This window comes from Mirounga angustirostris, unplaced genomic scaffold (genome assembly GCF_029215605.1).
Source record: "Mirounga angustirostris isolate CCGP_5_RB_7025 unplaced genomic scaffold, mMirAng1.0.hap1 SCAF_3, whole genome shotgun sequence".
NCBI classification, from domain to species: domain Eukaryota; kingdom Metazoa; phylum Chordata; class Mammalia; order Carnivora; family Phocidae; genus Mirounga; species Mirounga angustirostris.
This window is the reverse complement of record NW_026991711.1, coordinates 188,681,790-188,693,360: the sequence shown is the minus strand read 5'-3', so window position 1 is coordinate 188,693,360 and position 11,571 is coordinate 188,681,790. Positions and strand designations below refer to the sequence as shown.

At 53.8% G+C, this 11,571-nt stretch overlaps 1 protein-coding gene across 2 annotated transcripts in view; it reads right to left on the bottom strand.

Annotated features, from left to right (window-relative positions):
- Positions 1-259: 259 nt before the first annotated feature.
- The window catches only part of INPP5D (inositol polyphosphate-5-phosphatase D), a 114,202-nt gene continuing 102,890 nt past the window's right edge, over positions 260-11,571 (bottom strand). Inside the window, exons 23-27 of one of the 2 annotated variants that reach the window (XM_054505946.2) lie at positions 10,693-10,842; positions 8,781-8,877; positions 6,807-7,073; positions 2,266-2,872; positions 260-1,418 (exon numbers count right to left, since the gene is read on the bottom strand). In XM_054505946.2, coding sequence (XP_054361921.1) covers positions 1,416-1,418; positions 2,266-2,872; positions 6,807-7,073; positions 8,781-8,877; positions 10,693-10,842 — 1,124 coding nt within the window. In that variant the 3' untranslated portion in view covers positions 260-1,415. The remainder of the gene's footprint in view (positions 1,419-2,265; positions 2,873-6,806; positions 7,074-8,780; positions 8,878-10,692; positions 10,843-11,571) is intronic. The other variant, XM_045867711.3, reaches the window with a different exon arrangement.

The window sequence follows — 11,571 nt, the reverse complement described above, 5'->3', positions numbered from 1 at the left end:
GCGTGTGCGTGTTGGGGGGTGATGACATCGGCAGAAGTTGGCTGGCCGCATGGTGCCTGGAGTCCACGAAGCCAGGTGGCCATTTACTGCTGTTCCTGGGCTATGCCAACTTGTAACCGGTTCCACGAAGTCCCCTCTAGTCAGGGGACCAGTCGGCCCAACACCACCACGAAAGTCAACAACCCCTCCTACCCTCCTGCACTCTGCAGCCCCAACAGCCTAGAAGCATCGTCTGCGGCTGAACGTCAGGAAAAAACTGCCACACAGCTGCGAGCTGAGTGAGAAAGGCACAATTTATTGGTCACGCAGACAGACACACACGGGGACGTGGGGTGCGTACCCATTCTCCTGCACTCACACTTCTGCATTTGGTTTCCTATGCTAATTCTGTATGTCAAAAAGCAACACAAGAAAAGACATCGCCAATCTACTCTCCTAGTAACCAAGGAAGCAGGGCCAAAAGCCACGGAGGTCAGAGAGAAATGCCTGCACTATTCTGAGAGCTGGAACTGAGAGGCTCACCTCCCTGGCAGCCAGGCAGGGGAGCCTGGCTTTCAGGAGCGACAGCAGAGACTCTTCTATGAGCACAATGAGATAAGTGTCGGGGGGTTCGGCTCCAACCGTGGCCTGGTGATGGCTACCCACCTCGAGGGGGGCCCGGGCACCTCTAGCATGAGTTGAAGCCGGATCTCTACCCTGGAGTAGGAGCTGATTTTCCTTCTCCTTCCGACTAAAGAACTGAGAAGACAGAGATCCCTTCTCTGGGCCAGCTCTGCTGCAGCCCGGGGCTTTAGCTAAAGCAGTTGGCATCACTGAAGCTAGACAAAGCCAGGTTTGTTGTACCCTAAGTGAACCACTCACTCTTCAGCTCCCTAAAGCCCAAGCCCTGTCTCACTCCAGCAAGGCACTGGCCTTAATTTTTAATGCTTTGTCCAAACCGCTCAGGGCACACATGTTCCGAACTGGGCGTCTGGAATGTGGTTTTGGTCAGCTGGAGAAGACTTAACTCATGTTTGTAAAGCACTTAGCACAGGACCCGGCATGTGGTGAGTGCTCCATACATGCAGCAATTATTATTATTAATATTATTATTATTATTTTATATCTCCACCTGCAAATCAGCGCTTTAGTTCCTTTCTTCAAAATGATGACCGGAACGAGGCTCATGGGTCCCAAGTACCAAGATCAAGCTGGGGGCCCAGGTACACTTTCTCTTCCACCCTTAGCACTTGGTGCCAAGTTTCGCAGTCAGAGCACCCTGCTGACCGCACAGAAACTAGGCGCTCTCCTGAAAAACAGGAAGCCCTGCGCAGGAAGCTAGGTAGGAGGAGCCAGCAGAGGGTCCTGGGAGAAGGTCCGAGTGGCTTCACGCTGCTCCTCTGGGCTCCTGTCTTGGTGGCAGCTCACCAGGGGCTTCACTGTGGGACAAGAACAGAAGACCGTCAGTGCTGAATTCTCCACGAGGCCAGATCTAACTAAAGGTGCCAACGTCCCTACACGCCGTGGGCTAGATCAGGCTTCCTTCAACACGGTGGTGAAAAGAGCCAACACACTGTTCTAAGTATTTACCATATATTCCAATATATATGCACATAGGTCATATGCATATGTGGTAATTACAGTGTATGGGAAATAAACAATGTAGAACATATAGTTTATATGTAGCTTATAACATAGTAATAATATATAATAAAATTTCATCCTCCCTATAAACCTATGAGGCAGATTCCATTAATAGTCCCCTTTTTACAGATGAGTAAACTAAGGCTCAAGGCACAGAGCCAGGAGGTGGGAGAGCTGGGATTCAAACCCAAGACAGTCTGGCTCCAGAGGCCGTTCGTAAGCACTATTAGTTTTGCTCAAAAAGAAATCTATCTTATAGGAAGCAAGGGGACAGTGTGTCTGAAGTCTCTAAAATACCGGGAAGATTTTAAGTACTAACACTGATGATGAAAGCGCACTGTAAACGATCTGGGCTCTTTTTATTTACGGAGCCCGGCGTTCCTACAGGGCAGACACAGGAGGGCTCGGGGTTTATCCCCAGCGCCTCATTTAACCCTTTCGGTGTAGGAGCAGGGCCTTCGGGGACAGACAGGCGTGGGTCCAAATCCTGGGATCCGAGCGGGACCCGGCGGTCGTATCAGACGCACGCACGCGCCCAGCGTAAGCCCCACGGCGAACGGCGTGCCACGCGCATGCGCGCGCGCACGCCCCCCCCCCCCCGCCGGGCCCGCGGGGGCTCATGCGCACGTGCCCGCAGCGCACCTGCATGGCCGCCCGGCTGAGCGGCGCGTCCTCCGGCCGGTGCTTGCCGTGGTGGGGCAGCTCTGCGTTCTCGCGGTAGTCCCGGCCCTTGGAGTGCTGCAGGTGCAGGACGGCGGGGCTCTTGACCGGGAGGGGCGGCCGCTGCGCCGCAGGGGGCGGGGGCGGGGCCTGCTGGCTCAGTTCCGACCTGGAGGGCTTGACGGGCCTCTTGGCGGGCGCCTGGGCTTGGAGGCTGGCGGCGCCCTTGGCCTTCCCCTGGCTCTTGTCCCCGCCCGCCGGCCGGCCCTCGGCGGAGGACGAGCAGGTGAAGGAGCGGAGCCGGGGCGCGGGGCTGAGGAAGGGCGTGGGCGCCGGCTTGCCTGTCCCCTTGGTGCCCTCGGCCTCCTGGGCTTTGGGGAGCAGGATGCTGGGCGACAAGACTCCTGGGTCCGGGCAGGGCAGAGGCTCCTTCCTCAGCATCTTGGGCGACTCCTGCTCTTTCCTGGGAAGCAGCTTAGGGAAGGAGCTCACAGACCCATAAAGCGGGTTCTCAAACATCTCGGGCTTGGTCTGCTGCGCGTCCTCTTGAGGGGAAGGTTCTGCGGAGTTCTTGCCCAAGTCGCAGGGCCTGAGGGTGGCAGAGAGGGGACACAAAGAAGCACATTTGGCGAGCGGCTGCTTAAGCCCGAGGGGGTTTTCTCTTGGGGTGATCAGAACGTGCGGGGCCGGATGGAGGTGGGGCTGCCCAACTTTGTGATTATACCGAGTGCCACTTCCCTTCACTTTAAAATGGTTAATTTTGGAGCAGGGGGATGGGCAAGAGGGGTGATGAGTATTAAGGAGGGCGCTTGTGTTAAGTGATGAATCACTAAGTAACGACTCCTGAAACCAAAATTACACTATCTGTTAACTAACTAGTATTTAAATTAAAAAGTGGGGGGGGGGGAAGCATCTAATAGTGATTTTCCTGGAGTTTCATACAGAAGATTTCCTTCAATTTTGTTATGGGAATTTCACTTCAACTAAACAGAAAGAGAGGATGGGAGGAGCAAGTACTGTGTTGCTCAAATGATGATCTCACAGGTAAGCCCACTCCTTGCCTTGACTGTTTCCACCATAAAAACTGTTCACACCAGAGCACTAGTGGGCAAGGGGGACTTCACTGAAGGATTCGTAGCAGAAAGGGAATAAGGAGCTCACTCACATGGCACGCCCAGTACCAAAATCACCTCTTCAGTCCTTGTCAGAGAAGCCTGCCCTCCATTGCCCCTGCCCCTCACAGCTGCCCAAAAGACCTCCTCTCCTGGACTCCCCTCGAAGGAATCCGCAGCCTCTATATTGTTTCTATCAATTCTATCCCGACTCTCAGGAGAACAGAAGCCTGCAGGGGACCAGACCCCCTCAGTGACCATGTGCTCTGTGAGGACCCCAGCCCAAGGAGCCCCATTTAACAGACATGTAGGAGCCCCTCTACATGTGTGAGATGCTGTCCCAGGCACATGAGGGGGCCACGAACCAGACAAAATCTGTGCTCAGGGGCCCCATACGCCCAATTCACACGGTATTCACACAGTCCTCTCCCTGGAGAGCTCCTGGTGAGCGTGCGTTCCTTCAGGTCCTCACTTGGAGTGGGAAAGAAAAAATGGTGGTCATGCTGAAAATCCGAGGGAGCCTGGAGAGATGTGAGCCAGGGAGAGAAGCCAGTGGTGAGCCAACAGGCCTGACGCTGGGCAGCCCAGGGACTTCACACTGCAACTCACAGGACATGAGACCTGCCTTTATTTTTGTGGTTCCTGAATTACTGCTGCTCGGAGGTGAGTGATTTCCTGCTGAGCGAATTATAACCAGGAATGGGAACACGTTTTACTTTCTGGCCAACAGCGCAATCTCCTGGGGGAGTGTTCTGGCTTCTGCTTTCTACAGAAAAAAGGGAAGCAGGTCCCTTGGAACCCACTGAAGTGTTCAGGTTGTGACGCCCCTTACTGATGGAATGTGTGCTGAAACATTCTTCCAAAGTTGCCAACCTGCCGAGGCTAATCGACTCTTTAGGGAATAGGCGTGGGCTCAGGGGAGGGGAGGCAAGCCTCGGGGACATGCCAAAGGGGGCTTGACTGTAGACTCGCTTTTTTGCTCATTACTCTTTGGAAAGACCTAGAAGCAGCTGTATAACCAGAAATGTTGGGGCCTTGAACAAAGACTTTGGAAAGCTGCCCCTCCACCTCAGGCCACCCTCTGCACCCCTGTCTGGATCCTCAAAGATCTTTGCTATGAATTAGTGCAGGGAGGAAGGTGCAAGTAGGTCCAAGCGGCATTGACCGGAAGTTTCTAATGAAGAGTGAGAAGTAGGAAAGAAAAATGCATGGCCTGATTCCTGGCAGCCCCGTGACTGAGACAGGAGGATCTGGGGCAGTGCCAGGAAGAGGACCCTGGGTCCAAGCATTTTGGTGATTCCAAAGCTCCTTCTCTGGGAAAAGAGCAGGGAGATGGAAGCAAGTGATCTCTTCTGAGAGGGAAATTCTGTCACTCCTAGAGAGGGGAAGTCTTGGTGGGGGTGGGGGAGACCGGGGAAAACCACACAAAATCTAAAAAGCCCCTGACCACAGGTAACAAGAAACCAAGTGCCATAGGAGGCCATGGTTGTGGAATGAGTGCACCAATATCCGGGGCACGGAGTTAATTCCTCTGGCAAAATAACCTCCCTTCTCAGATTCCAGTCTTCCTTTCTACAGCTTCGAATCTCACCCTGGGGGCCTCTTGCCTACGAATGTCCCCGCTCTTTAAGGCTGTCACCTGTGGAACCAGAGTCCCACTCAGGTCCACGCCATGTGCTGTGTGCAAGTTGTTCAGCACAGAGATATGCTGACTCTGGGAAGTTAAAAGCATTTCACTTCAAGAATCTCCTTGTTCTTTGAGGTTGTTTACAGCTCGGTTTCCCAGGGCTGCCAAAGAGGCACCTCAGCACCCTCCGCACGGTGGTTTTTGTCCTCATTTTCCCAGGGGAGGAAATGGAGGCTGTTTCCCCTTCTCCCAAGCTTCTTTCGGAGCGACCGGAGTACAAAACCATTATCAACAAACTCTGAAAGCTAGAGGCACCGAGACAGACAGGGTGGAGGCTCGGGCAGGCCTTGTCATCAACCCTGTCCTACACATCCTCCTCCCCTCCATTCGTCTGTGCCCCTCAGTCCACAGGAAACTCCAGCCAGGCCAGGTGCACAGAGGCCAAAGGTGGCATGAGATAAGAATGATGCCTGGGTGGCTCAGTCGGTGAAGCATCTGCCTTCGGCTCAGGTCATGATCCCAGGGTCCTGGGATCGAGCCCTGCATCGGGGTCCCCACTCAGCCGGGAGCCTGCTTCTCCCTCTGACCCTCACCCTGCTCATGTTCTCTTTCTCGCTCTCAAACAAATTAAGAAATCTAAAAAAAAAAATGACATTTGACTGTGCTCCCTTCCCTGGCACCTCCGACAAGACGGACACCAGCACTGAGGAACACAGTGACCTCACAGATGGGAAGCGAGGTCCAGAGCAGCCCCCCTGCAGTCATTCCAAAGACCGCCACCAAGGAAAGATGATGCTCATTATATTTGCTACATGTCCAATCACTGTTCATTGGAATCTGCACTTTTAATTTCCTGGTCACGCTGTGCTTACTGGAAAATTCACAGGGCTCCCTACGTGGCCTTTCCACAAGGTGCTCACGGATGGGTTCACTTGGGATGCGGCACCCCGTGAGCTGTGATGTGGCACCCTTTGGCTGCCCGGCTGGGCCCCTCCCGGCTCCGTCCTGGCCCGTGCTGCCCTGACCGGTTCTAGATGCAGGTCGGCTTTCTCTGGGCTCCTGGCTCTCGGCCAAACCCCTCCTCCTGCAGGCCACCTGCTCTCCTGCCCTTCGCACTCCCCCATGGCTGCTGCATCTTCTGACTGGCCTCCCAAGGAGGGACGGAAAGGCTGTGGATGGGAACGGGAACCTTGTGGCTGAAAAGGCAGCGGAACTCAGAGCTGGGGAAGGAGGAAATCCCCACGTGTTCCTTGAGAGATTGCGTGAAGGTTCGCTAGTTATAGAAACGTATTTTCCAATACATGTAGTTTTTACGGGAAGCTGTTTTTGGTGGGGGGGCAGTATCTTTAATATCTTCTAATTTTTATTTTATTTTTTTAAAGAATTTTATTTATTTATTTTGACAGAGACACAGCGAGAGAGGGAACACAAGCAGGGGGGAGTGGGAGAGGGAGAAGCAGGCTCCCCGTGGAGCAGGGAGCCAGATGCAGGGCTCGATTCCAGGACCCTGGAATCATGACCTGAGCTGAAGGCAGACGCTTAATGACTGAGCCACCGAGGCGCTCCAGAAATCTATTTTTTATCGAACTTATACGGATGGGGTAGGACGTGGAGATTCCATAGGCATTTCTCGAGTGCCTGCTGTGTTCCAGGCCCTGAGGAGGAGTCGACGGTCACAGTGGACACACAACCCTACTACGCTCATGCAGCTTCTATTCTAGGGTCGGGTTCCCTGGTGGTGAAAACCCAGAGAAGGGAGAGGGCTTGATGAAGAGGATACTCACCTTGACTCCTGCGTCCTGGGGCAGGGGCCCCGCGTTGCTATCGAGGATGAAAACTTCTTCGGGGATACGGGTGGCTGGGAGGGTGGTGTTGGGGGACTCTCTCCCCTTCCGGGCCCCAGGGAGGAGTCCTTGAGCGGCTGGTCATAGCTCCAGGCTGTGGGCTGCTGGTCAGGGGACAGGGACTGCTTCCTATGCCCAAAGGGCACCACCCCCATGTAGTTGGGGTTGATGATTTCAGTGATGCTGGAGCTGCCACATGGAAGGACCCTGCAGGGGAGAGGCACCCTAAGTCACACCGCAAGGCTCCCTTCCCTCTTCCAGGTCAGCACCACACGAGGACAGTGTCCTTTGAGGTCCCCTGGGGCCCCCCAGGCCCTCTGCTACTCCTTCACTTTTTGGCCAGTGGATTGATTGACTGATTGATTGATTGATACAACAAAATAGCTACTGGGTGCCTAGTAAGCCCCAGGCCTTGGGCCAGAAGGGAATGTGGGCGTGAACAAGGTGGCCCCGTCTCTGTTCTCATAGGACCCACATCAGACAGGAGAGAAAACAAAGCAAGCACAGTGACTAGGAAACATGGTGCTCACGCAGTGCTGAAGTCTGAAAGTAACCAAGGAGGCAGAGACAGACCAGCAGGAGGGCTGGGACCCATGGGGCACAGGGTGGCCAGAGAAGGCCTACCTGAGGAGGCAGATAAGGAAGGGAAGGGAGATGGGTGAGAATGGGCAAAGGCCCCGTTAGGAGGGGCTTGACCTGCTTCAGGAGAGTCTGAAGGCCTACGAGCAAGCGGGGAGAATGGATAAGAGGCTGGTGAGGCCAGGCTGAATGAGGAATGAAGGGCTCCATCTGGGATATGTCGGCTTGCACGTCTGTGTGAGGCATCAAACTGGAGACGGCCATGCAGGCACTTGGAAAGGTGAGTGGGAGGTCACAGAAGTCAAGGCTAGACCCTTGAATGTTGGGGGGGCAGTTAACCCAACACTGTGGAGGGGATGGCCTGGCCCTGGCTGAGGTGGCAGGAGTTGGGTGCGAGGGGTGGGGCAGGCGTGAGGGCGAAGGCTGGCCAGACAGGTCGTCTGAGGACCCAAAGGAGGGGAGGAAGCTGGGCTCTACAGCAGCGTTTGGGATTTCACTTCGGTGAACCGGCACCACTCTGCCCCCTCAGCAGGCAAGCTGGCACGGAGACCGTGACCCCGCCACCTGGCTTGATTCTAGGACTTGGGATCACATCAGTGAGCCAAGGTGACTACTGGGGACTGCTGCCCCCTAGTCATAGAGACTTTAATGTCTGCATTATTCCCACTCCAGGCTCTGCCAAGAGCGACCTGTGTGCCTTTTCCTCAATGATTTTTTTCCCCCTTTAGTAACAGGATGGGGCTCCTTGGCCACCAAGCCATGCCTGCTGCTGTCCCTGGTCCCCAGGAGACACGGGAGCCATTCCCTCCCTGCAGCGGCTTCCCCCTGGACCGCGTCTTTCTGCTAGGTTGAGAGTTCCTAAGTCAGGGGCTGCACCAACTTTGCCTTGGTTTCTCTAGAATCTGACACACACCAAGTGCTCAGCCAATGTCAGTGAATTGAACTTCTTTTTTTTTAAGAGAGAGTGAGACGGGAGAGGCAGAGGGAGAGAGAGAATCGTAAGCAGGCTCCACACCCAGCACAGAGCCCAACGCAGGGCTCGATATCCTGACCCTGAGATCACGACGTGAGCTGAAATCAAGAGTCAGACGCTCAACCGACTGAGCCACGCAGGTGCCCCTTGAGCTGCTTTCTGACACGCAGGCGCCCCCCAGGCCTTGCACGGGCACACCCGCCTCCCCGGAGTGGGCAGTAGGACAGCGCCGGTCCTGGGGCTGAGCTTCTGTTTCCTCCCTGTCCTTGGTTTCTCTGTGCTCCCCTCACCCTCTCCTGGGTCCTGGGTCTGCAAAACCACGCTAGTTTGTAGGGAAACCCTGGCAGCACCCCCTGCTCTACCTGTTGGCAGGTTCCCACTGCTTCATGGGGTCGTGGCTGGTGAGGCTCTTCAGGGACTTGGGCCCACTGGACTCATCTCGCTCAGTCTTCACAAAGTCTGCAAGGAAAGAGCCAGGGAAGAGCACGTGAGGCCTGGTGCCCAGTCTGGGCAAGATGGCAGCCGAAGCTGGACAGTGACTAATGGCCGGCTGGGCGGTGGGCTAAGCAAGATTCTGATGCCTCACGCACGTTCAGTGATTGACGTGTTATGTCTGCCATGGTTGCAGAGGGAGGAAGAGTTGGCATGTGCGACCCAGAGTTATCATTTCATGGGACATTTTCAGCTTGTTGGTGTCACAAGGGACAGGCAAATATTTCTTGGCAGATCCAAATAAAACCAACAGAACAAGGTGGCTCCATAAGAGCATTGGATACCAAAGCCCACCTAGTTTGAAGGGAGGGGGAAGAATCTTGAGCAGACTCCTCGCAGAGCACGAAGCCTAACACAGGGCTTGATCCCACGACAACCCTGAGATCGTGACCTGAGCTGAAACCGAGAGTCAGACGCTTAACCAGCTGCGCCACCCAGGCGGCCCTCAAGCAGAGAGGCTTTAATGTCATGGATACTATTGAAGACGACACGTTCATTTCCAAGTTTTAAAATTTTAGACAGGATTCTAAGAAAATTAGAGTCTAGACACCTCCTCGTGTTCCCTATTAGCATGGTCTCTGGGCAGTGTTTTAGTATTTCCCAGAGGGGCAGTGACGGGTCTTATCTAAGAGATAAGACGTCTACAGTTGCCTACTGGGAATCAGCAGGGTCTCCTTTGGGGGCAGACAGGAGATGACTCCCCAAGGCTGGGATTGCACAGGGGTAAGGAAACACCTCCAATGAGTGTTTGTTCCCAAGCATGGCTACGCTGGTGTCATTCCTGAGAGCCACGACCGATGCCTCCTCCCAACGGCCAGCAGAAGGAAGCAGGTGTCGTTTTTCAGGACACAAAGGTCTGAGGTCAAGCTGGAAGAGGTACTGGGGGACCCTGCCAGGGAAGAGAAGACCCCAAAATGCTGCCATTTTGGACGGTAGCGAAGAGCCAAAGGGATGTGCCAAGAATGAGGACGGGGGCTTATTGGTGTGTAAGGTCTGTGAAACAGCCTAGAAGGCCCAGAAGCCCTGGGAGGCACCATGAGCCATGAGGGCAGGGTGTGGACACGTGTGTGTGTGTGTATGTGTGTGTGTGAGCTGCACACCACGTGGCCACAAGGAAGAACGGGTCACGTGGGAAATTCAGGAAATTCTAAATCTCGGCTGCAGCCAGTGCCTTCACCTGTAGCCTAGAAAGAGCTGTTTAGGATTAGGCAGGTTTCTTGTGTCATCTTGGTCCTTCTAGTGGAGGCGCTAACAGGGAGTGACAAGGCCTAAGAGCCTAATCTAAGACAAGAACAGAGCACCTGGAACATTCACAAGCTTCACATCCTAACAGATGGAAGGTGACTGGGGTCAGGGAAGGATGATGTGCAAATCGTGGGTTCTATAGGGAAATTCTGGAATCAACTCAGAACTGGGCCAGACTGCCTCTCCTATCCTTTTTTTTTTTTTTTAAGACTTTATTTATTTATTTGACAGAGAGAGACACAGCGAGAGAGGGAACACAAGCAGGGGGAGTGGGAGAGGGAGAAGCAGGCTCCCCGCAGAGCAGGGAGCCCGATGTGGGGCTCGATCCCAGGACCCTGGGATCATGACCCGAGCCAAAGGCAGACGCTTAACGACTGAGCTGCCCAGGCGCCCCTCTCATAGCCCTTCTGATGCTAGATTTCTGTTCGGAGGCCACAGCAGAGAGAATAGTCAATGGCTGGGCTGAGAGACACCTCATTCGTGTCCCTCTCCCAGCAGCACTGAAAAGGGGGCAAGGGAGTAGTTGCACCCACTTACCGTAGAGCTTCTCCCTCATCTTGCCTTGGGAGGTCTGCAGCTTAATCTCCCCCCGGAAGTGGCCCGTCATTTCTCCATGGTGGGTGAGAGGTGTGTAGATGGGGAGCTGAGTTTCCGTGGCTTCTAACCGTAGAGCAATGCAGCCCTCGCCTGGGGAGGGTGGGGACAAGAGTCATGTCAAGAGCCTGCCATTTCACAGGAGAAACTGCATTCAGCCTGCAGATCTAGCTCCACCGCCCAAAGATGATCCTTCGAAACAATGTCCAAGGCAGGGATTATCGAATAAACCTTTTGGAACAACTTGGGGAAAACATTTCAAACCTTACAGTGAAATGAACTTCAAGTGGATTAGTTGATACAAAAAAAAAATTTAAATCATAGAAAATCCAGCAGAAAAGCTAGACTTAAATACTAATCTGATTGCGAGAGGGAATGATAACTTCCCAGGGTCTGGAACAATGTAAGAAATGACAAAACAGACTGACAGATAAGAGGATATAAAAGCTTAAAACTTCTGCACAGAGGATAAAAGGAAAATGGGAGAGACTGATGGCTTCACAAAGACGGTATTTTACCTGAACCCCATGAGGAACGCCTCAAAATCAAATCCCAGCAGATGACTGGGCAGGTAACCCAAGCAGATATTTCACACAAAAAGAACTGTAGCTGGTTGATTTCAATACATGGAAACTAGTTCAGTCTTCCTAGCCATCAAAAATGCAAATTAAGGCAGCACTAAGGGACTCTCTCACAGATAGGAAATTAGCACAAAATGGAAGGAAGGAAAAGGATACCCGGTGCCAGCAAGGATCTGGGGACACCTGCTCACTTGGACGTGGCAAGGTCACCATGGCAGGACACAGCCTTTATGGCAATCAG